This window comes from Eulemur rufifrons, chromosome 20, assembly GCF_041146395.1.
Source record: "Eulemur rufifrons isolate Redbay chromosome 20, OSU_ERuf_1, whole genome shotgun sequence".
Classification (NCBI taxonomy): Eukaryota; Metazoa; Chordata; class Mammalia; order Primates; family Lemuridae; genus Eulemur; species Eulemur rufifrons.
In genome coordinates, this window is record NC_091002.1 from 6,187,600 (window position 1) to 6,215,303 (window position 27,704).

At 49.6% G+C, this 27,704-nt stretch overlaps 3 protein-coding genes across 4 annotated transcripts in view; 2 read left to right on the top strand and 1 right to left on the bottom strand.

The window, feature by feature from the left end:
* The window catches only part of NSD2 (nuclear receptor binding SET domain protein 2), an 89,519-nt gene extending 84,583 nt beyond the window's left edge, over positions 1–4,936 (top strand). Inside the window, exon 22 of the mRNA XM_069495556.1 lies at positions 1,459–4,936. Coding sequence (XP_069351657.1) covers positions 1,459–1,730 — 272 coding nt within the window. The 3' untranslated portion in view covers positions 1,731–4,936. The remainder of the gene's footprint in view (positions 1–1,458) is intronic.
* The window catches only part of FGFR3 (fibroblast growth factor receptor 3), a 366,177-nt gene that overhangs the window by 161,087 nt on the left and 177,386 nt on the right, over positions 1–27,704 (top strand). The gene's annotated exons all lie outside the window — the stretch shown is intronic.
* On the bottom strand, positions 5,677–27,366 carry NELFA (negative elongation factor complex member A). Of its 2 annotated transcripts, XM_069495969.1 has the most exons (11): positions 26,406–27,366; positions 14,744–14,915; positions 12,787–12,948; positions 11,091–11,180; positions 9,477–9,607; positions 9,310–9,379; positions 8,915–9,003; positions 7,831–7,942; positions 6,711–6,994; positions 6,460–6,559; positions 5,677–6,368 (listed from the first exon to the last, which is right to left on the bottom strand). In XM_069495969.1, the coding sequence occupies exons 1-11, from the start codon at positions 26,733–26,735 to the stop codon at positions 6,184–6,186; spliced, it is 1,725 nt and encodes a 574-aa protein (XP_069352070.1). In that variant the 5' UTR covers positions 26,736–27,366; the 3' UTR covers positions 5,677–6,183. The 2 variants fall into 2 exon arrangements, with proteins under 2 accessions (XP_069352070.1, XP_069352071.1); XM_069495970.1 differs by lacking the exon at positions 11,091–11,180.

Below are 27,704 nucleotides of genomic sequence, written 5' to 3' on the forward strand. Positions count from 1 at the left end.
AGCTCCATGGCAGCCTCAGGCCGTGTCTATGGGATGGGTCCCCGACAGCTTTCACTGCTCTTCTCTGCTGACTGAGCCTCATCTGGTCACAAACGTGCTGGTCATTTAGTGAAAGTCCAGGGTGGCAGAGCCTTTCTTCTACCAGCTGCATGTTCTGGATGTGTACATTGAGCAAAGATCTGTGGTGATGGTGGAGCCTGCTCCAGGAGGGGCTCAGGTGACAGCCCCTGAGCCCCCCTGCAGAATTGGCCCCCTTGTCCATGAGGGCTGGTGGTAGGGGAAGGAGGTGGCCCAGGGAGCAGAGCTGCTCCCAGAAGAGGGCCTTCTGCAGAAGCCTCAGCGGCTCCAGTCTCCCAGGCAGCCCAGTCTCCCAGGGCCTGGCCTAGCTGCACCCCACCTGGAAAGGAGGTGCCCAGAGCCCCTGCCCAGGGCCTGCAGGGGACAGAGATGACGCTCGTGCATTAGAGGAGCCACTGGTTGACAATGGGGCCACAGATCTCACTCTCTATTAGAAAGAAAATGGAGTGGGCTCTGCCTTCCACCAGCACCACATATTTCAGAGAGATTACAGGCCTCGGGGTGAAAATAGTAACTGTAGTCATGTGTCACTTAATGATGGTAATACACTCCGAGAAATACACTGTTAGGTAACTTCAGTGTTATGCAAACACTACAGAGCATACTTACACAAACCCAGATGGTATAGCCTACTCCATTACAATCTTAAGGGACCATCGTCATAAATGCAGTCTACTGTTGACAAAAATATCGTTATGGGGGACATAATCTCAAAAGAAAAATTAAAAGGCCCTCACCCAAAGATGAGAAACTGAAAAGCTATGAAAAGAGAAGTCAGACATGTTTGAAAAACAAAAAACATTTTGTATGGTAAATGATGACAAACCAAGGTTAACAGACAAATGAGACAAACCAAGGTTAACAGACAAATGACAGAGAAAAATATTTACAGTGGATGTAATAGAGTTATCTCTAACCTAACAAAGAACATTTACAGACTCATGCCAGAAAGATCAATGCCCAGGTAGCAAATCAGTCTTAGGTATAGGCAGGTTATGGGGGAGGCCGGGGCCCTGAGTAGACATGTGACCCAGAGCAGGGCCATGCCCCTGCCTCACACTCAGGGCTGGTGGGACAGGCCTGCTCCCAGCACAGCTGCTTCTCAGTCAGTTGCCAAAATATAAAGAGAAGCCTATACTTGGTGCTCAGGAGCCTGGTGGGCACTTGGAGTGGACAGGCTCTGCCCAGGGAGCCCACACCTTTTGCTGGGGCAGCTGAAGGAGATGGCCCCGCCATACATTCCTGGTCACTGCACCCAGCAGCATTGTTGTCGTCTGTGTGCACTTGACTAGACAGTTCTAAAAATCATCTTCAACCACGACAATGTTAAAGTTGTGATCCTGTCACTTCAATCTGCTAATATCTTGTGTTTTGTTGCAGGGAAGTGGGAATGTCCTTGGCATCATTGTGATGTGTGTGGCAAACCTTCAACTTCATTCTGCCACCTTTGCCCCAATTCATTTTGTAAGGAACACCAAGATGGGACAGCCTTCAGCTCTACCAAGGATGGGCAGTCCTACTGCTGTGAGCATGACTTGGGGCCAGAATCAGTCAGAAGTGCCAAGACTGAGAAACCCTTTCCAGAACCAGTGAAGTCAAAGGGGAAGAGGAAGAGAAGGAGGTGTTGGCGGAGGGTCACGGAAGGCAAATAGCATCAGGTGGCGGCTTGGCCAGATCCAGGGGCGGTGTGGGGTGGCCAGCCCTGCCTGCAGGGAGAGGGCGAGCTTGGGACTGGCCCAGAGGACCCAGCTCACGGCCGCCAGGACAGATGCATAGGCCTCCTCGGGAGGGAGCGCCTGCCCACCACTGAGCCATCCTCAGCAGCGTCTGCTGCGTCTGCACTGATGACCGTCAGAGCTGCAGCTCGGCGTTCCAGGACAAACCAGCCTTACTACACAGCATTACAGCAACACTTGAATTTCTGAGAATGTCAAGGTTCCCTCCCACTCTATTTTTTTAGGTTAAAGTTATGATTGGAAGTTAATTGGCTTATGAAATGTTTTTTATCTCATCTGAAGTGTATAGAATAGTATTTTTTCTAAAGCATCACTATTAACTCTGACCTTAATGTTACTCCGCTTCCGCTTACAGCGTTGTCATCACTCAGGAGAGACCAGGGTGGGCCTGTGCAAGGACTTGGACCCTGGATTCCTTGGAAACCATGATTTTGATTATTTTGCTCTTTTGAAACAGCTCGTTTTTGGTCTTTGTTTTTTGGTTTTTTTTTGGTACTAATGTGAATTTTTCCTCAATGCTTTTCTATCCTAGTGAGAAGCTGGCCATGCGGATGGGGATAGTGATAGTGTTGTAGTAAGATTTCCTCCTGTAGCTTTTTCTCTTCATGGATTTGAACTAAATGCCAGCAACCTATCCACCTTCAGAGTGCAGGTCACGCAGAGCAGCCTTTCCCAGCCTGGCCAGTTTGCGCCACTTCCCACCTGGGCCTATATTCTGAACTCTTATCAACATCTGCGGGAAGACTATGTATATTTTTTTCATTTGGCTTTTCTTTACTAGTTCTGGTTTTTATTCTCAATATATTTTTGCTAAACCCATTCCACAAATCACCATCGACTGAAACGTGTATTTACTGGTGCGGGCCTGAGTCCCAAGGCAGAAGGAGTCATCTCGGTAGGGGTGTGATACTGCAGTCTGCCCAGAGTGGTAACTTAGGGAATCCCAAAGGGCCCTGCAGGCACCACCCCGCAAGGGACACAACACGTGATCTGAGGAGACCCAGTTTCGAGCTATGGCCATCTGAAGCGATTTCCACTCAGCACTCTGTGGGTCTGTTACTAGAAACCTTGAATTGTGCCGATCTCGGTTGCTCTCCACCAGGTGGGTGTGTGTGTACGCATGTGGGCGCCCGCTCGAGCCAGGTCTGATACCCACTTCCCTGTGAGATTTCAATTATCTTTTAGTTATTAAAAGGTCCAGCCCTACAGAGTGAGAAATATCCGAGTACTATATTCTGATAGACTCTTGGAAGACTCGATTCTTTTTTTCTGGGGGTTCCTCTTGACCCTGGGAAGTGTGGAGCACCCTGGGAAGGGGGAGGCATGTGCGCCCTGAGGGGCTGCCTTGTCCTGTAGGGGGGGAGGGTAAGAACACTCAGCAGCAGCTGCTTTTTTTCTGGCTTTTTCTTAAAATAAGGAGAACATCCGTTTTGCAAAAAAGTTTACAGAACCCTTGAAAACTGCTACTGAGGTCTCCTTTTCTTTCATGTTATCTTTTTTTGCCTTGTCCAAGTGCAGTGTGTGTGTCCTTGGACCCAAGACTGACTACGTGGGTTTGTGACCTGCACGCTTGGATTTCAGGTGTGAGGACCTGCGGGGCTCAGCACCTCCCCAAAGCACTGACTGTGGGAGGGAGTTCTACTGACTGGTGGCCATCCTGCTGGCCCTTTTATCATGGTCTCAAACAAAAAGGGACCAGAAGGAAACAGGAGCTCTGCAGTCAGCTGATTTCGCCATGTGTAGGCTGTTACCTCTGGAAACACAGTTGTCCGGTAAGACAGGCAGTGGGGAGTCCTTTTTCAGTTTAGAACTCTAACTTCTCTCAGATTGTCTTCAGAAAATACTGGATTGGTTCACAGGTGTATGCTCCTCATGCCCTGAACTTGGAAGGCTGCTGCAGTGACAGGCCTTTGGAGCCAAGGCCCTGGGGGCCCCTCTGACAGGCGTGGGCAGATGCTGTCACTTGTCTAAGAGACCCCTTCCTACCAGTTGGAGGGGTTTCTGCGTAAGTCAAAACATCGGAATTGGTTTTGCAGTGCACTTTGGGGGAGCAGATTAACTTATTTTTGTGTTTGACAGTAGTAAAACCTTAGGATGTTTGAGTCACTTTGATATTACTTCCAAATTATTTTATGACCTTTCTAAAGGAAATACTGCAAAAATTTTAAATATGGTTCCTTCCCCTTTCCAAAAACTGTTAATGAGCAAATAACACTAACTTTGAAAATCTTTAGAACACCAGTTTATAAACCAGAGTAAAACAAAGCTTTGGAGTAACGGCCCCAAGCTTAAAGGGACTTTCCCCACTGGAGCTGACCAGGCATCCAGCTGTGACCATGGACGTGGCCGGTGTTCTGAGCTGCCCACCTTTGTTCTAAGAATCTGGGGGAGATTTGTTTTTGAGGACCTGTGACTTTCTAAACATGAGCTTCAATCCTTTGTCATTAATGGGAAGCAAAACACAAAAACTGCCAAACACCTCAAGATTCTTTGGCGTCAGAAACCAACCAGCATCTGCACCTAGAGCTGGACCCGTGCGCATGAGTCCAGTCAGGCAGCAGCTCTGCACGTGTGAGTCTGTGGGAACGGGACTGCCTCACGCTGTGCGTGCGCTCAGTCCGGCAGTTAGTAAACATGGTCACTTGTGGGGAAATTCGTCTGGCACCCAAAGTGGTGAGAACCCAGTTGTCCTGTCTCTGGGAATGGCCCAGTCCCCAGTAATGCCCACCCAGGTCCTGTGCACACTCAGGTTTGTGCTTCTCACATGTCCAAAGTATTTATCTTGACATCTGAACCATGATGTGTACAGTACTCATCTTCTATAACTACCCTGTCTTCAAGGATTAAAGGCAAACCCATTTTAATTAAAGTTAACACAAAATGATGGTCAGTTGCCACTTATATTGATCCTATGAGTGTAGTTGATGACTATTAGTAAAATGCCTGTCGCTGGGCGCCATGTGTCACCGTACCCTGTTGAGATGTGAAGTGCCCTCTCAGAAATTAAATATAAATTTAAATGTGCCTATTGGTGTCTAAACTTCATACAATGTAAGGTCAGATTCCTTTTAAGAATACTGGGTGCTATCACCAGGTCTGATAGTTAGACTTAAAAACTTGAAATTCACTTTTTCTGGGGGGTGGGAGCCGGGGGGGTGATATACTGAAATATAGATTTGAGAATTGCCAGTTGGGGGAAAATAGCATTTAAAGTGGAAAGTTGTGTTTGGAAAATTGTGTATGAGTATTTTTGTATTAAAGAATTTTTAAAGGCTTTTTTCTTAACTTATTTTATATGGGATTGTGTTTTGAATTTTTTTTCCCACTTTTCCAGTTACTTTGAATTCCAAGGCATCTGGCAGAGTGGTGACGCTCCCCAGCCTCAGATTCTGTCATTTCACCTTTGACCCTCCAGAGAGAGGCTAGTGTAGCCTTGGGAAGTACACAAATACTGGAAAGAGCAGAGGTAATTGACTGTGGGAAATATTTTTTTCTTCTTTCAAAAATAATTTGGTTCCCAAATTCCTATTAATGGTGAAATGGTCAGAAGAGAAGGAACAGCTAACTTTCCCCAGCCCTGCAGGTGGCCGAGCGGAGCAGTCCCCAAGCCTTTTCTGCTAAAGAGCCCTTGACTACAGCCCTGAAGTCAACGGGTCACCCGTGGCTGACCCTACCCGCTACCCACCCTGTGGTCCTAGGTGTCCCTGGAACCTGCCAGCTGCCTAGGGAGGGGCTGGAGCCCCCGGAGCAGGGAGGACAAGCTGGCCTAAAACACAGCTCCGGGGGCTTTCTTTAGAAAAGCTAAACTTTAATTATTCAGATAGTTTTACAATGAAGATAGGTACCCAAAGATTGTCTGAAGTGTCCATAACTATACAAAAGACAAATACAAAACTCTGAGGCAGGCGCTGTTGGTGGAGGAAGCCCATCGTCTCTCGTTTTCCAGCACAGTTGGGGCCATTCCCACCCGATCCCCAGCACTGCCGTGCACCATCTTTGGTCCCCTCCACCTTGGGGGGTGGGGAGAGTGCTGCACTAGCAAGGAAAAGCCCTCACTCAAGGTCACTGGGATTAAAAAGAAAAAATTTTAAAGGGTAAAAGTCTAACAGGCAGAGCTGGCACTAAAAGTAAGACGTTTTAACTTTTTTGGTTAGTTTTAACATTCAAAAATGTAACATGGAATCCAAAAAAGTATCTTAAATCACACAAAAAGTAACCCATATTAAAATTTAAAAAAAGCCCAAAACACCCCAGAGAAATGGATCTAAAACAAAGAGGCTGCTGGGTGTCCACCATCTGGCTACTGGAAGCCAGCAAAGCTGTCATCCCTTGGAGCCCCGGTCAGGGCCAGCAGTGGGGCGGGCAGCCCTCAGGACACATTGGTCATGGGCTTGTACTTCTTGAAGCGCGTCCACTGGCCCGTGGCATAGTTCATCTCGAACACTGTGTCCACCAGCATGGTGGTGCTGCCCTGGCCGTCTGCCTTGGGCAGGTCCTCCGTGTGCTCACTCAGCTTGATCTGGATCACATCCCCCTGCTCCTGGCACGGGTTCTCTGTAGGGACAGAGGCTGTTGGGTAGGTGCCTGGGCCACGAAGCCCTTCCCCCACCCAGGGCACCACCCAGGCCTGGCCATAGGGATGTACCTCGGGAGCCTGCCATGAAGCCCAGGATGAGGGCCTTCTCGGGACGCGTGACTTTATTGGCCGTCTTGAACATCTCCTGGGCAGCAAACATCTGCTCCCTCTACAAGGGCAGGGAGAGCAGGTGTGTGCCTGGACCCCCCAGAGCCACCTCCTGCTCCCACCTGCAGGCACAGCAGCACCCCTACCGCAGGTGCAGTGGCCAAGCAGCACCATCAACCTGGTGGCCTGCAGGCCCCACCAGGTGCACCTACCGTGAGCATGAGGGACAGGTTCTTCTTAGGCTGCTGTTGGGCAGGGGGCTGGGTCTGTGGGGCCACCATGGCCACAGGGGGTGTCTGGGCAGCAGGGGCGACAGCCGGGGGTGTGGTGGGTGTTAGAGGTGAGGTTGGCGCTATAGGCGTGGGTGTGGCCGGGCTCAGGCTGCTGTTGTACATAGGTGCCCTCTGCTTGAACTGTGCCGGCAGCGTGGGGCTTGGGGCGCTGGGCTCCTCTGGTGGCCGGCTGGCCTGCAGGCTGGCTTCCCGGGAAGATGTAGCTGCAGGCAGAGTGTGGCCTGGTGAGGAAGGCCAGGTGGGGACATTGTGGGGTGGGACCCCCACCCTCTGCTCTCCAGACCTTCTGCCCCATGTACCTGCTCTTCGCCCTCCCCAGCCCCCAGCCAGGGCACCCAGAGACACTGGCCAGGCCAGGGGCACAAGCCCCGAGAGCCCCAGCTAGAGAGAGCCAGTGGTCTCAGGCCTTTCCAGATTCACAGATAAGATGTGGGGCCCCAAGAGGCTGCCTGACCCCAGGGTGAGCCACCCCGCTGCCTTGCCAAGCTCCTGAGCTTGGAGCAAAAGCCTGAACAAAATTTACTAACCCAAGTTCAACTTCTTAGGTATTTTCTTTACCAAACTGTGGGACTATGAGGGAGCCCTGGCACCCGAGCTGTTGTAACCTTGGCAGCGCCCTCCTTCGCAACTCCCCCTCCCACCTGCCCAGAAGCAAGAGTTGGAGTCACTGGATGGGCTAAGCAGAAGCCACCCCCAGACCGGGATTCTCTTTCCTGTAAAGCCCACAGTGGCATTTCCCCACTTCCTCCCAGGAAGAGCCAAGCAGATTTTGGTTTATTTCTTCAAACCTGTGCTGGCCAGCAGGGGCTCCCACCCTAGACCCACAAGGGCTGAAGGAAAGCAACAGAACAGACACTCTAATGTCAAATAAGTGAGAACCACAGCCCCCTGCAGCTCCCCTTGGGCAAGACCATCTCCTGGTGGACACGCTGGACTCACTCAGGAGCTTGGCCTGAGACTGGGCCCAGTGCAGAGCACCCTCAGGACTCCGAGCAAGGGGCTTCTGGGGCTGACTCTGCCCAGCCTGCTGTCCACTCACCTGGGGGGGTCTCGGAGCTAGGGATGTAGGAGGAGGCAGGAACCACACTGGGCGTGGAGGGCAGGTAACTCGTGGAGGGCAGTGCAGGCTCAGTGTTCAGGGACCCGAGTTTCTGGAAGACAAGAGTTTAAGGTCCCTCCTGGAAGAGGCCAGGTTTTCAGTGTGTGCTTCCCCCACCCCAGACACCAGCTGTGTGGGCTCCTTTGAAACCCCCAGCACTGGAACAGGACAGTGTGGGGATGCTCTCCCAAGTCCCCTTAGTCTGGGCAATGGGACCCCAAGCCTCCAGCTCTGGCCTCCTGCCCCTTAGCCCCTGGCACCTGAAGCCACCTCAGTAGGAGCTGCTCCTGTCTACGGAGAGGGAGGTACTTAGGGACCTCCTAAACCAACCATCTTTGAGGAAAGAAGAAAATTACCACAAAAGCCTATTATAAAAAGAAGACATGCTCATTCTAAGAAAGTTAGAAAATACAGCTATGAAACAGGAAGAAAGAAGCCTTATCCAGAAATGGTCACTGTGGCACGGCCTTTACCAGGCCCTGGCCAGGGATGCTGATGATCCACCCTCATCTCTGCAAGGCCACACTGTTCCTGCACACACGCCGGGGAGGGGGCCACTCCCTGCTCTCCATCCTCCTTCCCGTCCACAGGCAGGACTGGGGTCTTCAGGGTACTGAGATCTTGGACAGGCTCCAGACCCAGCACCCCCAGGCCTGACCCTCATCTGCCACCCCTACACAGCCACCTGCAAGACAGGCACTGCCACCCTCACTTGACAGGAGAAACCAAGGCACAGTGCTGTGGAGACTCCCCAGGCAACCCCTCCAGTAAGTGTGGGGCAGGTGGTTGTTCCAAACCTGAGTCCGATGCCCATGTTAGGGCCCTGTGGCCCTCACTGCCTCTCATATACACACACATACATACCTGCACACACGGTACATACATACATACACACACACACACATATACTCTCAGAACACATTTTAGTGGCTAGCAATCGCAACCAGAGAGAGCAAACGCTGGCTCCATCGGGTGCTGGGGGCAGACGCTGGCAGTGCCACGGCCACGTTGCGCTGAACCCTACCTGTGTGGACACCAGGCCGGCTGCATAGTCTGGGGTGGCATTTTCAACAACCGTCTCTTCCTTGGCTGGTTTTTCCACCACCTCTGCATCTGTTGACAAAGTTGGGATCCTTGTTAGTGACCCCAGAGGCCTCCGAGTACAGAAAGTACCAGTGTCCACACAGGCTCAGCTCATGACCGCAGTTCCAAAGAGTGTCCAAGGCAGAGGAAAAGGGCTGCCATGATAAGACGGTGTCCGCCAGTCAAGGAAGAGGAGCTCCAAGGAAGCGCAGCCTGGCCCTGGCCCTGTACCCCCTGCTGGCAGCCCTGCCCGCTGCAGAGGCAGAGCCGGGCCACAGCAGGGCCATACTGCCACCCCTCCCCCTGTAGACCTGGACAGAATGCCGGGACACGCACCTAGCGTCTTCCTTCTCCTCTTCGCCTCTCGGCCGGCACCAACCATATCCAGCTCAGAAATATCGAGCAGCTGCCAAAACAAACATAACTCCACACTTAATGACAACGTGAAGAAGCGAAGCTCATCTGGTAGGGGGTGGTCACAGAAGCCAGGGGGACAGGCCCACCTTCACACCCCTTTCTTTCCGCAGTGGCGTCCTTGAAGGTGGGATCGGGGTCCGGTTCCCGGTGGGGCTGAAGACACTGGGCGTCGTGGGGCTTCTGAAGGGCGCCTGCTTCGGAATGCCTCTGAGCGGGGCTGGAGAGAGGGCAGGACAGTCAGCCGTCCATGGCAACGGCCAGCAAGAGCCCCCAGCACCCTGACAACAGAGGGGACCCGGGATGGGGCTGCCAGGGGAGGACAGCAGGGGGAGCTCATCTTGAGCCTGTTTGTGTGCTCTGCCCTTTTCTATAATGAGCAAAGGCTGTTCCTGCCAGCACCACTGTGGGGAAAGGACACTCAGCTCAGATGCCACCTGCCCAGTCACAGCCCTGTGAGTCCACTAGGAAGCGCCAGGCTGTGGCACCCAGCGGCACGAGCCCTCTCTCTCGTGGGCTCGCTGCATCTCTGTGGGCAGGGGGTGAGGGAGATAACAGCTGGCAGGGACACCTGGGGCCCCTGGACCTTAGGGTGCTGGCCCCCTCCCTGCGGCCAACCAAGGGAAGAGTCAGCCTGCCCAGAAGAGCAATGGCTTCAGTCAACCTGTGACATCTTTGCCAAGGACACTGAGCAAAAACGGGAGTCACATCTCCAGCCACAGCGTCTCTCTCACACATGGAGTCGCACCACTGTAGACGGGCCCTGGGCCTTCACTTCCTTCTGTACCTCTCAACACACAAGCCTCCGCCACACACTGGAGGAGGACCGCCCTCCCCTCTACCCAGTCCTGTCCCAGCTGACTGATCAGGCCCCACACGGACCTTCTGGGACTATGGGAGCCTGGTGGACAAGCTCCCAGATGAACCAGCAGGGCAGGCCCCACTGGGCATGTGTTTACCCAGCTGTCCCCTGCGGGACCACGGCCTCCAGCCCAGCACCTTCTGGAGGTGTGTGTGCTCTGCCACAGTTCCCAGGGACAACCCCATTTTCTTGTCATCAATGTCAACTTCTGCATAAGTTTGCGCCCAACCCTGAGGGCAGTGAGCACCAATCATGGAGGACAAATGAAGGTGCAGGTCTAAGGACAGTGCTGTGGGCGGGGCCCCCGAGGTGCATCTCCTCTCTGCCCATCAGGCTGCAGCCCCGTGAGGAGGCCGCCACCATCTCCAGGCTCTCCTGGGGGGACGCACAGCACAGGAACAGCACGTGGGCCAGCAGGCCAAGCCAGGAAAGGTGGGAACAGCTACAGTCTGCCTACACCTGCCTCTGCCAGCCCCACCTGTGACGGCCACTGTAGCCAGCACGGGAACAAAATCCCTCAAATTCTGGTCTTCCCCAGCTTAACATGTTCATGTTTCCTCCTAGGTCCCTGTCCCAATGGAGAAGCTCGTAAAGCACCCCGAGTTCGTCATTCTTGTTTCCTACACGCTCACCACGGCTGGCGTCTGACCAGCTTTAACGTTCATGTGACTTTCCTGATAAGGAAAGGTAGTGTTTTTTAAGTCAAACCCTCCTATTTGACAAGCAACAGACAGCTCTGGCCCTTAAGCAGGCTGGACTCGCGCCAAGCCTCATGGCCCTGTGTGTTTTATCTCAGGTCTGAGCGAGTGGCAGCTATGGGGCAGGGTGAGCGCGGCCTTACTCGTGGTGTCCATCTTCCGGAGCAGCCCCCGGCCCTTGGCGTGGAAGGGCACTCCCGCGCTCCTCTTCAGCTGCTGGGCCGTCTCGGTGGCTGTCAGGGAAGGGCTGCGTGTGAGCACTCATCCAAGCAGTGCTCTCACCCTTGTCAATCCTACCTCAGTAAGTCTCATGTATAAAAAATGATGAGTTAGAAAGTATGCGTGTACAAATTTTCATTTTTTCTAAATAAGCATTCATCCATTCACTGAGAGCCTAGCACAAGTTCAAATACCATGGTTAGATTTTTCTGTGTGAACACCTCATTCCTGTAAGTTTGCTCCCGCAGCTTCGAGGCCACAGCTGCCCCTCCCAGGAGACTGGGTGGGAGCAGAGAACCCAGCGGGAGCAGGTAACAGAGGAGTCAAGGGGACTTTCCACCTCTACACAGGCCAGGAGGGGACCCTTGGGCAGCCCTGGGCTCAGGCTGGTTGGAGCCCCATCTCACCGAGTCAGCAGGCACAGTCTAGGGTTTTCCCTGTCACCAATGTGCACGCATGAGGAAGAAACAAAGAGACTTTCCTGCTCAGTAAGGCTGGAGGGTCAGGACCCGAGAGCCTGCAGCAGAGGTGGGGCTGCGGCTGCGACGCAGAGGGACAGAGCCCAGCACCAGGCTCTGCTGCAGGAGGGCGGGTGTGACTGCTGTGGGGTTAGGGACCAGGCCCAAGGGACTGAGTGGAGACCTTGAAAGGCTACCTGGTGGGCCCTGTGGCTCCATAAGCCACCAGGACAGCACTGGATCCAGGGTTCTGCTGTTCTAGTCAAGAGTCATGCACAGCAGCTATGAGTACTTTATTCAGGGTCTCTGAAAACAGCGTATTCATATATGTTTTAAATACTAATTCCATGGCCATTCGAAATAAAAGTTCATTGAAATCTGTATTTTGTTACTTAGTTGGAGGAATCAATTTTCTTGCCCTTTTCCCAGCAAACATCTTCCATTTTATAAGATGCTGTTTGAGAAGACATTAAATGAAATGGTCAGATTTTTTTTTTTTTTTTTTTTTTTTTGAGATAGGGTCTTATTCTGTCGCCCAGGCTGGAGTGCAATAATTTGATCATAGCTCACCGCAGCCTCGAACTCTTCGGCTCAAGTGATCCTTCTGGCTCAGCCTCCTAAGTAGCTGGGACTACAAGTGCCACCACACCTGGCTAATCTTTTTTGTTTTTATTTTTTGTAGCGATAGGGATTTTTTGTAAGATAGGGTCTTACTATGTTGTCCAGGCTGGTCTTAAACTCCTGGGCTCAAGCAATCCTCCCACCTCTCAAATATCTTTAAAGTCAAATTAAGAGCACTGGCAACTCAAGACCAAGGTAGAGATGTGAGATCAAGGACAGTGTCCCTCCAGCACAGAGGCTGGGGCCAGCCTCCCAGTCCCTGACCCACCACTACACATGACAGCGTGCTTGACTTGGCTGGTACAAATTTCATTTTTGTAACAGAGATTGCAGACACCACCTTAATCAGAAATTGTGAAGTTTCTAAAAGCACGTTTTCAGAACACACAGTTTAGTATATTGATAAATTTCTAACAAAAAAACGTAATGCCAATCTCTGATTGTTTTCTTGAAAAGCCTCCGTACCTTAAAATCTGAAAGAAATCTAACACTGGAAATGCTAGAAAGACCAAGTGCGATTTGCCAGGCGGCAGACACTCACACTTCTGCAGCAGCTCGGCCCGCAGCGTGGCACTCTTGGGTTTCCGCTTCAGCTGAAAATGCTTCACTGGGGGAGTGAGGGGTCCGGCGAGGGTCGTCAGGGCATTTTTATTCAAGTACTGGCATTCCAGTGGCAGCATGGCAGATGCCTCGCACTCGCCCACTGCATGGAGACAACCATACAATGGTTATGAGGCGCAGCACCCTTGCATGGGTGGCCTCGGCTAAAAAGCTCACAGCTAAGATGAAAAGGCCACCCCACCACACATTCCTTAGTGATGGCTGTGGTAGCTCCTGCTTTGTTTCTGAGTCCCCTGTGGGCCTCCAAACCAACTCATGCTGCTCCAAACCCACCACCCCAGGAGCCAAGGCTACCCAAGTGGGCCAGGTAGCAAGGACAGGTGTCCCACCCAGGGGCAGGCTCATCAGAACCCCAGAGGGCTGCTTAGAAACAGAAATGCCTAGGAGAAAGAACGAGGAACGTCTTGTTGGTCTATTAGCCGTGAGCCTTCAGCACCACTGGTGTCTGAGAACACAGGTGTACACAAATACAGTTATTTCTGGAAGGAGCTTCATGCATTTAGAAATTCAGGATCATAAGATTTTGACCAAACATGGCCCCAAACAACAGGAAGAATACATCTGTGGCTTCTCTCCTCTAGTCCCCACGCGGCCCCGGGCTGGTGGTCTCTCCTCAGTGTTGCCGAGGGCCACATACGTTTCCTGAGTCTGTGCGGTCACCTAGCAGTGAGGGCTCAAGAAAAACCCCACAGAGGGACGGAAGCTCCTGCTGCCCAAATTCATTACAGAAACCACTTTGAGAAAAAGCACATAGACTTGCAAAGAATGAGTTCACCACCCTCTGTCCTTCCTGCTCCCAGAGGATCAGGCCTTTCCTGCCTCCAAGAGAAACTCCAGCAGGGTGGATGGACTCATCTAAACCATGTTCCAGAAGCACTTGTTGTGGTGCAATCACAAATCAAGTACCAGGCACCATGGCTCATGCCTATAATCCCAGCACTCTGGGAGGCCAAGGTGGAAGAATCTCTTGAGGGCAAGAGTTTGAGACCAGCCTGAGCAAGAGCGAGACCCCGTCTCTACAAAAAATAGAAAAATTAGCTAAGCGTGGTGGTGGCACCTGTAGTCCCAGCTATTTGGGAGACTGGGGCAGGAAGATCGCTTGGGCACAGGAGTTTGAGGTTGCAGTGAGCTGTGATGACGCCACTGCACTCTAGCCTGGGCAACAGAGCAAGACTCTGCCTTAAAAACAAACCAAACAAAAAAAAAATCAATTACCCACCTAAAAAGTGCAAGAGTGGTCACCTCGTAGGTGGGAGAGAGTCAGGCTGACTTCTCTGCCCCTTGGCCAGCTCTCTGGGTGCTTCTCCTCATAGGAGCTAGAGCACAAGGTTTGATCTCACAGGGGCTCCCAGTTCCAATCCTCCAAAGCAGGAGAGAAATTCAGAAAAGGCACAGACTAACCCATCATTCTATGTTCTTTAAAACCACTTGAAAATATTTTCTAAATGGTTTTCAGTTCACATTCTAAACTACTTAACTGCTGACATTTTCAAGATGCATTTCTGAGCATCTACTCCGGGCCAGGGAATGTTCTAGGTGCTGGAGATATGACCTGAATGGGCAGAGCCCCTCCCCTCCAGAGCTGGTCAGATGGGGACAGTGAGTGTGAAACTACAGTGAATAAAACACTTCCAGGCAGAGCAGGAGCAGTCAGGAGGGCCTTGGGCTGTTATAAGCTTGTTTTTCAAAGACTGGCAAAAAGCCAGGCAGTGGCATACAGAGAGGGGAGGGTGTGTGTGTGGTTAATATTTTAGGAACCACAACACACTACAGAGTGAACAATATAACACTCTAAAACTCAAATTCATTTTAGAAAAACGTTCTTAAAGGAAGACCCATTCTCTCCTCCCAACATCAACTGAAGCCATACAACATACCCTTTTCTCTAAGTTCTCCTAAAATATCTTGAACATTGGGATTCTGCTCCTCAAGGTCCAGGTTAAGCGACCCCGTATCAGGAAAGGACTTCAGAATGTCCGCAACCATGAGTACCCAAGGGTCCGAGTCGAGGGTGGCGAGCTGGATGATCTCCATCAGGGCACCCTTCATCTGCCGAGAGAGGAGACGCTGCTGCGTGGGAAGGCAGTGAGCATGCCCACCCCATCTGCCAAGGTTTCAGGTGGGCTCCCCTTCCTCTGTGCCTGCCCGGCCACCCCGCTTTCCTGAGCCACCACAGCCTCCGCCAGGCTGTAGTGCCCCCCACGGCAGCCCAGACAGCCCCTGGCAGCACCCCATCCTTGGTGTGCGGGTGTAACAAGACCTGAAGGCCAAGGAGCCAGGGCCACCAACAATTCCATTCAGGAAACCCACTGGTGGGGTGGGGAGCACCGAGGCAGGCAGGTGGCCTCAACTCACTCAGCAAAAGGACAGTCCCCTGCAGCTGTCAGGGAAAGGGGTGTGTCTGAAAAGGCAGAGGAGGGTTCTGGGGAACTGGGCCAGCACGTGGCTGAGTAGAGGTGCCTGGGTCAATGCCCCGCCAGCCATCAGGGTCAGGGCCGGCTGCCTTGGGGGCGCAGGGAGCTGGGAGTGAACCAAAGAAGCCAAGCAGGAGCTTCCAGAGCCTCTGGAGAGCCCTCAGGACCGGGTGCGAGGCCTCGTGCTTCCCAGGCCAGACATGGGGCTGAGGAAGCTGCACCTGGGAGGTGGGACCCTTCCCCAAGCCCCTCTGTGCCGCACCCCCAGGAGCCTGGGCCAGCCAGCATGGAGTGCCACGTTCCAGTCTTGTCTCTGCCCCACACAGGTGCAGAGGCTGGAGGCCGACACTCAGCACAGGCCTTCTTGACAATCCCCCACCCTGACCACCTAAATCCTGTCCCGAGAGGGCTGCAGCCATGCACTGCCACCATCTTACCACCATCTCACCATCTCCCTACCACCCTTCCAAAACTTGCCCCTTCACTCTCCTCACTGGCTTCCCTCTGGAACCAGGCAGTGCCCCAGGGCCCTAGTCCTTTACGGAGCACCCCACCCAGCCTAGGGGCCAGTCAGGCCCTGCAGGAATAAAGAGGGGCTCCTGCCCCACACCCCTGGACCAGGCCCCTTTCTATTCCTCAGACATACAGGAGGGCTGGTGGCACCTGCCACCCCAACCCCCAACCATGGCACAGGTCCCCTCATTCCCTACACGGGACCACTGTGATGCCCCTCCAAGCCCAGGAAGGCCTGAGGCAAGGCTGCCTACAGCTGGAGGAGAAGCCCAGGACAGATTCTTTCCTGGAGCCTCTGAGAACAGGGCCCTGCAACACCGTGACTCTGGTCACCCGGAGCTGACAACAAGTTTCTGTTGTTCTAAGCCACTCATTCTATGGTACTTTGTTACAGCAGCTGTAGGAAACTAATATACCTACCAAGAGGCAAGCTGGACAGAATTTTATAAAAATGATAAAAAAAAAAAAAAAGTCCAGGAGGTTAAAAACAAAAAAGTCCACTATTATGGACTAAATGTTTGTGTCTCTTCAAAATACATATGTTGAAGCCTATCTTATTTTTGGGGGGCTGCTATAACAAAATACCACAAACTGGGTAGCTTATAAACAACAGAAATTTATTTCTCACAGTTCTGGAGCTGGAAGCCCAGGATCAAGATGCGGGCAGATCTGGTGTCTGGTGAGGAACGACTTCCTCGGTCACAGCTGGTACCTTCCTGCTGTGTCCTCACATGATGGAAGGAAGGGGTGACTAAACTCCCCTGGGTCTATTTTATAAGGGCACTAATCACATTCATGAGGATTCTGGCCTCTTGACTTAATCACCTCCCAAAAGGCCTCACCCCCTAAAACCATCATCTTATGGGTTAGGAATTCAACATATGAATTTTGCGGGGATACAAACATCCAGACAATAGCAAAGCCCTAATCCCCAACTGATGGTATAGTCATCCCTCAGTATCCTCAGGGGATTGGCTCCAGGACCCCTCTCTGATACCAAATCCACTGATGCTCAAGTCCCTGATATAAAATGGCAGAGCATCTGCATCTATGTACATCTTCCTGTATACTTTAAATCATCTCTAGATTATCTGTATTACCTAATATAATGTAAATACTATATAAATAGTTATACCATATTGTTTTACTTGTATTGGTTTTTACTGCTATATCATGATTTTTATTGCGTTTTTTTCTTGGATACTTTTGACTTGCAGTTGGTTGAATCCACAGATACAAAGGGCCAACTATACTGGACGATGAGGACCACTGGGAGGTAATTAGGTCATGAAGGCAGAGCCTGGTTGATGGGATCCCCACCATCACCACCACATGAGGACACAGTCAGAGGGTGGCTGTCTGATGGCCAGTAAGAGAGCCCTCACTAGAAACTGAATGGGCCAGTGCCTTGATCTCAGATTTCCAGCCTCTAGAACCACGACAGATAAAACGCCTGGTGTTTAAGCCACCCAGGCTATGGTACTGTTACGGCAGCCCAAGCTGACTAAAACATCTACCTTTACATTAAACAAACCTTTCAACAAGAATCCTGCCTTTCAGCCAGTTGGGGGAGACAAGATTCATCAATAAGTGGCTTCCAGCTCTTGCCAAGAGTACAACCTGGCATAGGCTGCTAGAACATTCCTCCCCACCCCACACATAAACCACAAATCCACCAGGAAAGGAGAATCAGCTTGCATCCAATGCATGGCAGGGGGCCCTGGACTCAGAACACAGAGAAAAATAAAACTGACTCCAACCTAAGAGCATGTGTAAGGGTGGATTTCGGATACATTAGAGACCTAGCTATGAACGGGAGAACTACAAAGCGAAGCGAGCATATCTAATGACTTCTTAAACAAAACTTTAGAAGCACAAGCCATAAGCCAAAAAATAATTACTGTGTATTAAACTTAAAGGTTTCTGTTCAGTGAAGGGCAAAATGGCAGGGAGCAAAATGGCAGAAGATACCTATAATGTTCAAAACCAGCATGTATTTAATATCCAAAGTATACAAAGAACCCTTGTAAATCAACAAGGGGACAGCAACACTAATAGAAAAATAGGCAGATGCTGGCTGGGCGCAGTGGCTCATGCCTGTAATCCCAGCACTCTGGGAGGCTGAGGCGGGAGGATAGTTTGAGTCTAGGAGTTGGAGGTTGCAATGAGCTATGATGACACCACTGCACTCCACCCTGGGCAACAGAGTAAGATTCTGTCTCAAAGAAAAAAAGGAAAGAAAAGAAAAGCAGGCAGATGCTATTAACAGGCAATGTACAAAGAGGAAATCTTAGAAGGCTATGAGTGATAGGACAGCCTGGCTAATAAACCATCTAACAGAGAAAAATAAAACAGAGGAATAAACTCACAGCACATAACTGCCCCTTTGAACCAAAAGATCACACACAACTAACCCTTTATTAGGTTAACCACCTGTGGCTTAAATTGGCTTAAATTGTTTCATCTGAGAGTTTTGTTTTTAACAGCCTCAAAGAGCCATGAGCAGCCAGCAGGGGTGCAAGTTCCCCACCTCTGCCCCAGCTCTCATCAGACCACATTCCAAGGATGCTGGTAAGCCAGCCTCACAGAGAAGAGAAAAAGAAAAAAAAAAGAAAAAAAATAGACACAGCTGCTTTTTGCTATCAGCTGGCAGCAATCACTTTTTTCCCTTCTTCCTTTACCCTCAATAAAAAGCCCAAGTCGGGTGTGTCCTCCAGGCCTGCACCACTTTCTTTCTCTTGTGCCATGCCCTTCCCCACCTTGGGAAGTATAATAAACTCTCTTTCTTTAAAACTATTCTAATCTTTGTGTTGAGAATTCTTTCTCATCCCGCATTACAGTTCCCACTCTAACAATGAGCACAGGGACAAAAGTCCCAAATGAACCAGGGAAATCCAAGTGAACACAATGTGGCTCTTTCCAACCATGTGATCTATAAAAACAGAAAACTGGGCAATGCTAAGTGCCCAAGGGGGTGGGATCCAGGTGCCCTCAGGTACTGCCGGTGGAGTGTAGACACCACAATGCCCTTGCATAAGCAAATTAAGCAAACACATGTCCTATAACCCAACAATTCCACCCTGGGCATAGATGCCAAATCTTTACAGTAATTATGGGGGAGCCACCCACTACAGTGCAGAGCCAGAGGCACCACCACTGATGCTGGGGACAGTATAGCACACTGAGAGGACAGAGGCTGGAGACAACTGAGTAGGTCAAAGGTCAGTACATGTTCTTTGTAAGCGGCCAAATAGTGACTATTTTAGGCCTTTGGGCCACATAGTCCTTTTTTCTAAACAACTCTTTGATAATGTAAAACCATTCTTAGCTCACAGGACTCACAAAAGCAGGTCATGTGTCTCAATTTTCCAACCCTGGCTTAAAACAGCAACTTAGGTAAACATTAAAAAAATTTTTTTTAATTGAATGGTATATGTAGAACAATATAATTTATATCAATTAAAAACATATGCCCCCAAAGATGTAAACACTTGACCAAGTAAGATCTGTGATGGCAAAGAACACAAGAAAAGATGCTCACCATCACTAGTCATGGAAATGCAAAATGAAACCTATTAGAATGCTTGGAATTAAAATGTTGACAAGGACATGGAGCAACTGGAACTCTTACACACTGCTGACAGGAACGTGAAATGGTGCGGCCACTCGAGAGCAGTTTGGCAACTTCTTACAAAGTGAAACATACTTCTACAGTATGGCCTGGCCATCCCTCACCTAGTGTTTCCCCAGAGAAACAACAATAGTCCACACAAAGACAGATCCACACGTGGAGCACATCCACACAAAGGAACGTTATTCGGCAACAGCACTACAAACCATTAACACACAGATGAATTTCCACATAATGATGCCAAGGGAAAGAAGCCAGGGAAAAGCACACTGCAGGATCCACGACATACTATTCTAGAAAATGCCAACTAATCTATAAGTGACAGAAAGCACATAAGTGGGCCGGGCGCGGTGGCTCACGCCTGTAATCCTAGCACTCTGGGAGGCCGAGGTGGGCGGATCGTTTGAGCTCAGGAGTTCGAGACCAGCCTGAGCAAGAGCGAGACCCCATCTCTACTAAAAATAGAAAGAAATTATATGGACAGCTAAAAATATATAGAGAAAAAATTAGCCGGGCATGGTGGTGCATGCCTGTAGTCCCAGCTACTTGGGAGGCTGAGACAGGAGGATCGCTTGAGCTCAGGAGTTTGAGGTTGCTGTGAGCTAGGCTGACGCCACGGCACTCACTCTAGCCTGGGCAACAGAGTGAGACTCTGTCTCAAAAAAAAAAAAAAAAAAAGAAAGCACATAAGTGTCACCTTAGCATGGGGTGCAGGCAATAGGCAGGATTACAAAGAAGTAGAAGGGGGGAGTATGTTCATTATCTTCATTGTGGTGGTTTTACAAGTGTGTACACACCACACTGTACGATTTAGATACCAGTAGTTTATGTCAATCATACCTTAAAAAAAAAAAAAAAAGACCCTGAAAGCAAGAGCATTTTTAAAGAAGACAGAGGAAAAGATACATATTAAAAAGAATATGCTACTTATGGGGAGAGTAGGGAGTAAGCTATGGGAATCAAAGTAAAATAAGAGGCTTTGTAGGAAAGAAAAGAAAATCAGCAAATCACAACAGAAGAGAGAATGGATAAACGAAATAAGACAGACATTATCCAGATGGCAACAGAGAGAGGAAATCATTAGAAGGTAAGGAAGGAGGTTAAACAACATGGAAAACAGAGTGAAGCCCTACATACTCCTCACTGGACAGTCAGAAAGAAAGGAAGGAGAGACCAGGGCAAAGGCAACAGATGAGATAATGGCTGAGAATTTTCTAGATCCGGTAAAAGATAATCATAATTTCAGAAGCCCAGCAAATTTTGTAGAATAAATTAAAATTTTTTTCACCAAAACACATAAGGAACTGTATACCTACAAGGTGAAGCTACCGCCCAGTCCAATCTGCCTAAGACTACCAGGGGCAAACCGTGGTCTGACAAGGTCAAGTTACTGACTTGCTGCACGCCAGGGACACCACAAGTGCTTCGCCACCGCAGAAAAGAAACAACAGAGGTATTAGAGGTGCTGGGTTCTGGGGGGAACGATGGTCAGCCTCCGCAAAACATCAGCATGAGAACTGTGACGTGGGCCTAGGCCCTATTTCCTTGGAAACAACAAAGGGAACAGAGATGTGGATGTTAGTTCAGACATCCCTTATTGGATATTCTGCACCTGAGTTGGAAATTGAAGCTGCTTCTGTGTGTCAAAGTGTCTTAAATCAAGTAGCAAAAGTGGGGCCTTTCCTTCTTACTGATGTGATCTCAAATTCCAAAGCTTCCAAGAGTTCATGACTTTAGACAGCAGAGTTTCTCAGTGAAGAAGACAGCCATAATGATAAAGGGAGTTGTTATGACACTTCATAGCTGTATCCTTGGGAGAAACACTGTTTCCTGTCCACTTTGCAGCTGGCCTAATCTGTTATTCCAGCCAATAAATATATAGTTATCCCATTCACCCATTATTGAAATGCCCCTAAGATTTCCCATGGTAACCTTGTGAGCTGGATAATTTTACATATTCAACAGTTATCTCACAGTCACATCTGTTCTCCCTAAAACTTCCTTTAGTGCCAATGCTGAGGTTTTGGATCAGAGCGATTACTGGTTTTATCTAGTAACAGCATTTGTTATTTCCTCAAAGCCCTTTCAAAGATAGCCAAAACAAGCCGGGCACAGTGGCTCACACCTGTAACCCTAGCACTCTGAAAGGCTGAGGTGGGAGGATCGCTTGAGGTCAGGAGTTTGATACTGGCCTAAGCAAGAGTGAGACCCATTATCCACTAAAAATAGAAAAAATTAGCCGGGCATGGTGGTACACTCCTCTAATCCCAGCTACTTGAGAGGCTGAGGCAGGAGGATTGCTTGAGCCCAGGAGTTTGAGGTTGGAGTGAGCTATGATGATGCCATTGTAATCCAGTAGGTGTGAGAGAGCAAGACTCTGTCTGAAAAAAAACAAAAAAACAAAAAAACAACCAACAAATCTGGAGGCATCATATTATAGACTTCGAACTATACTATATAGTAACCAGAACAGTATGGTATTGGCACAAAAATAGAGACATAGACCAATGGAACAGAACAGAGAACCCAGATATAAAACCATCCACATACAGTGAACTGATCTTTGACAAAGCAAACAACAATATATACTGGGGAAAAGAAGCCCTGTTCAATAAATGGTGCTGGGAGAATTGGATAGCCACATGTAGAAGAATGAAACAGGATCCACATCTCTCACCACTCACAAAAATTAATTCAAGATGGACAAAAGACTTAAACTGAAGGCATGAAACTATAAGAATGCTGGAAGAAAATATTGGAAAAACTCTTCCAGATATCAATCTAGGTAAAGAATTTATGAAGACCCCAATGGCAATCACAGCAACAACTAAAATAAATGAATGGGACTTAATTAAGTCAAAAAGCTTCTGCACAGCTAAGGGAAATGCAAATTAAAACCACGATGAGATATCATCTTACCCCAATTAGGGTGGCTTTTATTAAAAAGTCCAAAACAATAGATACTGGCATGGATGCAGAGAGAAAGGGACGCTTATATACTCTTGGTGGGACTGTAAATTAGTACAACCTCTATGGAAAACAGTATGGAGATTCCTCAAAGAACTAAAAGCAGACCTACCATTTGATCCAGCAATCCCACTACTAATCCCACCCAAAGGAAAAGAAGTTATTTTATCAAAAAGGCATCTGCACTTGAATATTTATTGCAGCATAACTCACAATCACAAAGATGTGGAATCAACCTAGATGTCCACCAATTCACGACTGGATTAACAAAATATGCTATAGATACACTATGGAGTACTACTCAGCAATAAAAAGAAATGAATTAATGTCTTTTGCAGCAATTTGGAAGGAAATGGAGACTATTACCCTAAGTGAAGTATCTCAGGAATGCAAAAACAAACACCACATGTACTCTCCAGTAATTTACAACTAATCAATGGGCAGAGAGAGAAGTAAAAGTCATTGGAAATCAAGAAGGGGAAATGGGGGAGAAAGGGAGGGGTAAAATCCTAATAGGTACAATGAACGCTCTTCAGGTGACAGGCACACTAGTAGCCCTGACTTAAGCATTATAAGAGCTACCCATGTAACAAAAACATCTGTACCCCATTAATATTTTGGAAAAAAAAAATCTATGAATAGAATTTCCTTAACTAGAGAAAGATATTTGCCACAGACAACAGGAAACATAATGTTTATTTGGCAAAACATTCAAAGTTTTCCCTGTGTGATCAGAAACAAGACAATTTACTGGGAGGTCTTGGAAAGTACAGTAAGACAAGAAAAAAACAAGTAATTGGAAAAAGAAACAAAACAATATTAAGTGCATAGAAAAATCAAGAAGATTCTACAGACAAAATTATTGCAATTAGCATTGATGTTATTCACAGATTCATTATTCAATCAATTGCATTTCTATATACCAGCAACAAACAGAAAATAAAATTTTAAGATACCACTTAAAACAACACAAAAACTGTGAAATACCTAGGAATATATAAGATAGAAGGTCTCTACAAATATCATAAAACTTTATGATATTAAAGAAGATCTAAATAGATTTGGCCATATTCACAAATTATAAGATTTAATATTATTAAGAAGATAAAAATCCCAATAGGCAGGTTTTATGTGTGTAACCTGAGAAATGAACATGAAATATATATGGAAGTATAAAGGGCCAAGAAGAATAGCCAAAGATGCTCCTGAGGAAGGATAAAGTGGGAGGGTTTGCCCTGTTACCTAACAAGACTTATGAACATAAGTGTCAGTAACTGACTTAGTGGCTTATTAGCACAGCAATACATAAATAGCCCACAGAAGTCATAGTGCAGATCCACGGAAAAAAAAGACAGTCATTTCAACCAGTGGTGCTGGACTAATTGGACATCCATGTGGAAAATCAGACTCTCAGCTTCACACAGTCATCCATTCCAGATAGAAGACTGAAGAGTGAAAGACAAAGCTGTACAGCTCAGCCAAGATAACACAGGGAGTGGTCCCTGGCCTTGGTTGGGGAAGCATTTCCTAAAGGAGACACAATCGGCACCAATGGTAGGGGCAGATGAATACGCCCCTCTACCTTAAAAGTAAGAGCTTTTGTTCATCCACAGACTCCGGGAAGAATGCTAAATCAAGCCACAACTGGGAAATATTTGTAAAATATGTAACTGAAAAAGGACTGGTATCTAGCATTTACAAACAAACACCAAAACACTCCTACAAAGTAATGACCAAAAAAAAAAGGACAACTGAAAAAAACCAGACAATTCACAAAAAAGAAAACCAAACAGCAAATAAACACATTAAGAGTTGTTCAACCACATTAAAAATAAGGCAGATAGGCCAGGCCAGGTGAGGTGGCTTCCACTGGCTTCCACCAGCACTTTGGGAGGCTAAGGGAGGAAGATCACTTAAGGCCAACATGGGCAACATGGCCAGACTGTCTCTACAAAAAAATCTGAAAATTAGCCAGGTGTGGTGGTGCACCTATAGTCCCATCTACTCAGGAGGCTATCTATGGCAGAAGGATCACTTGAGCCACTTGAGCCCAGGAGTTGGAGGCTACAGTGAGCTATGATGATGTCACTGCACTATCAGGACGACAGAGAGAGACCTTGTCTCAAAAAAAAAAAAAAAAAAAGGCAGATATAAATTAAAACCACTTGGTGATATTTACACATCCACCAGACTGACGAGTTTAGGTGAGGAGTGTAATTCGATAAAACAACTTTTTTTTTTTTTTTTTTGAGACAAGAGTCTCACTTTGTTGCCCGGGCTAGAGTGCCATGGCATCAGCCTAGCTCACAGCAACCTCAAACTCCTGGGCTCAAGCGATTCTTCTGCCTCAGCCTCCCGAGTAGCTGGGACTACAGGCATGTGCCACCATGCCAGGCTAATTTTTCTATATATATTTTTAATTGTCCAGCTAATTTCTTTCTATTTTTTTTAGTAGAGATGGGGTCTCGCTCTTGCTCAGGCTGGTATGGAAATCCTGACCTCGGGCGATCCTCCCGCCTCGGCCTCCCAGAGTGCTAGGATTACAGGAGTGAGCCACCGCGCCCGGCCAATAAAACCACTTAAACAATTTGGCATAATCCTATGACCTCCCCACCCCCACCCCACAATTCCATGCCACACCTAGATATTATACCCTAGAGAAATCCATGCTTACAAGCACCTGAATACATACACAATAATATTGATAACAGCATTCACATCAGCAAAAAACTGGCCACAACCTAAATGTGTCCTACCCTGGAACAGCTTAAAGTGCCACATTACTCAGAGAATGGAATACTACATAGCCGTGAAAAGTGAACCAACTCAGCTGCAACTTGGATGACCCTACCAAGGTGTCAAAAGAAGAAAGACACACCCACACCACACACAAAATACATACAACACTTAATATTAATCATAATATTAAGTTTATATCAACCAAAACCAAACTCTACTGTTTAGGAATGCGCATAATTGTTAACACTATGAAGAAAGGCAAAGAAATCATCGCCCTCCAAAATGGGGGAGGGCAGGACAAGGTCGTATGCAGGGCTCCTGAGAAGACAGCACTGTTCTATTTTTTAACCTGTGTGGAGATTAAGGAATGAGTCCCAAAGCTATCATTAGTCGTTAAATTGAACAAACGCACTTTTATATACGTTATCTCAATAAAAAACAATTATAACCTATAATTATGTAACAATACAACAGTCGTTGGGAATGTTTAAACTACAGTGCACCAATATTTTGCAAAACTATTTAGTTTATTTTTCACAGAAACGGATAAAATATACCGTTTAGGAAAAAAGAAAACAAATCTCACTATGCACTAAAAAGAAGACAGAGCGACCTAAACAGCTGGATACTTCCTAAGGTAGGCGCAACGCACTAACCGGAAAGTCTCAAAAGCCCAGAAAGAGTCTGGCTCGGCCGGGCCCAGCCCCACTTGTTGCAGCCCGCCACGAAGCTTTTCTCCCGAGCCCTCCCCGGCCTCATCAGCAGAACCGCCTCCGGCTGTGCCAGGGGACACAGGCGAGGCTCGGGCTGGGGTGTGAGGGCCTGGGAGGGTGTGTGTGTCGGGGGACATGAGGCCCAGGGTGGGGTGAGGGCAGGAGGAGAGGAGGGGTGAGGGGGTATGGGGGCGAGGGCAGACGAGGGGAGTGAGGGCCCTGGGGGGCGAGGTGGGGGGTGAGAACCCTGGGGGAGTGCCGAGGCCCTGGGGAAGTGTGAGGGCCCCGGGGGAGTGTGAGGGCCCCGGGGGAGTGTGAGGGCCCTGAGGAGCGAGCGAGGCGGGTGAGGGCCCTGAGGGGACGGGGTACAGGTTGAGGGCCCGGGATGGGGGTGTGAGGAGGAAGGTATAAGGGCCCCGAGGGGCAACAGTCGCAAGTGGGAGAAATTGGGGGAGGGACGGGTGGGGATTCCGGGGAGGCAGCGAAGAGGGGGATGGGAAGGGCGCGGTAGGAAGCGGGGGTCTCGGGTCTGAGGAGGCACGGCCGGCCCCGCCCGCTTCACCTCATCCACCGTGCGGCGCGGGAGGTGCAGCGTGCCGAGCAGGAGCTTGAGCTTCACCGCCGATGAGAGCCCGTGGAAGCAGAGGCGGATGTTGTCGATGACCGCGGCAGTGAGCAGGGACGCGATGCTGGGCGGCGCCCACAGCTCGTCCGTGGCCCCCAACTTGTTGTGCAGCCATAGGCCCGTGTCGCTCTCCCGCATGGACGCCATCTTGGGGGGAAGCCGCGCGCCGCCGAACCGGCATCTTATGAAGACACCTATGCGCCCCGGCGAGGACCCCAACATGGCGGCGCCCACCCGGCTGCGAGGCGCAGGGATGGCGCGCCCCATGGGCGGGGCCTCGAGCAGCGGCGTTGCCGAGTGGCAGCTGCGCTTACGAGATGCTTCGTAGCAACGCTGAAGGTTGGACCTACGGGGCACGGCAGAGGAAAGCCTGTCGGGTTCCGTAACGCATGGCGGCGCCCACGGCCGGCTCTCGGGACGGCCTCGAAAGATGACGTCAGGGCGCCGTCGCGTCCTTGCAGGGTGTGAGCCGGGCTGCAGTCCGTGTGCCGGGGCGCGCGGGAGGGTGGCCTGCGGGGTTGGGCTGAACCCCCCGCTCTACCTGCGTCCTTCCGTCCTTCCCTTCCTCCTCCCTCGGGTCTTGGCGTAGACGAAGTTGCCCGCGCGAGCCTTCACTTACCCTCCGCCCTGGTGCGGCGTCCCCCTGCCGGGCTTCCCTTCGGGGCCAGCACCTGGACAGCGCCGGCCGTACGGGGAGCGGGCGAGTACGGACACGAGGCCACTCGGCCGCCCGAGCGTGCCTCCAGTCCCCTGGGCTAGATCCGCGCCTTGCTCGCCATTGCCCACCCCGCGGCCGCTGCGGGGCCCCGCGTACAGGTTCCTTGGTGGCCGCTTGTAAAAGTTGGGGCGGCGCGTGTCCCAGAGTAGGGCCTCCGGGTCAGAGGACACACAGGCAGTGTCACGGGGTGGGGGGACTGCCAGAAGGTGCTGTGGGGTGCACTGGTCACCCACCCAGTGCAGTAAGGGTCCTGGCTCCCGGGCATGTGTTGGAGCTGGCTTCCAAGAGCCCATTGTTAAATTTGCCGGAATTGTACGAGCTTATCATTAAATACAGACATTAATAAAAATTAAACTTCACTTTATTATACTCATTTTACTATTTCATCTTTTTTAAAAAAGGCATTTTACTTCATTCTGCTATTATCCACGCTCTCGACGTTGTTTGCATGTGTTGTAACTGAATGGCAGAAATGCTGCACCCCTCAGCCCAACTCCGCTTTCGGTGACGTCACATTG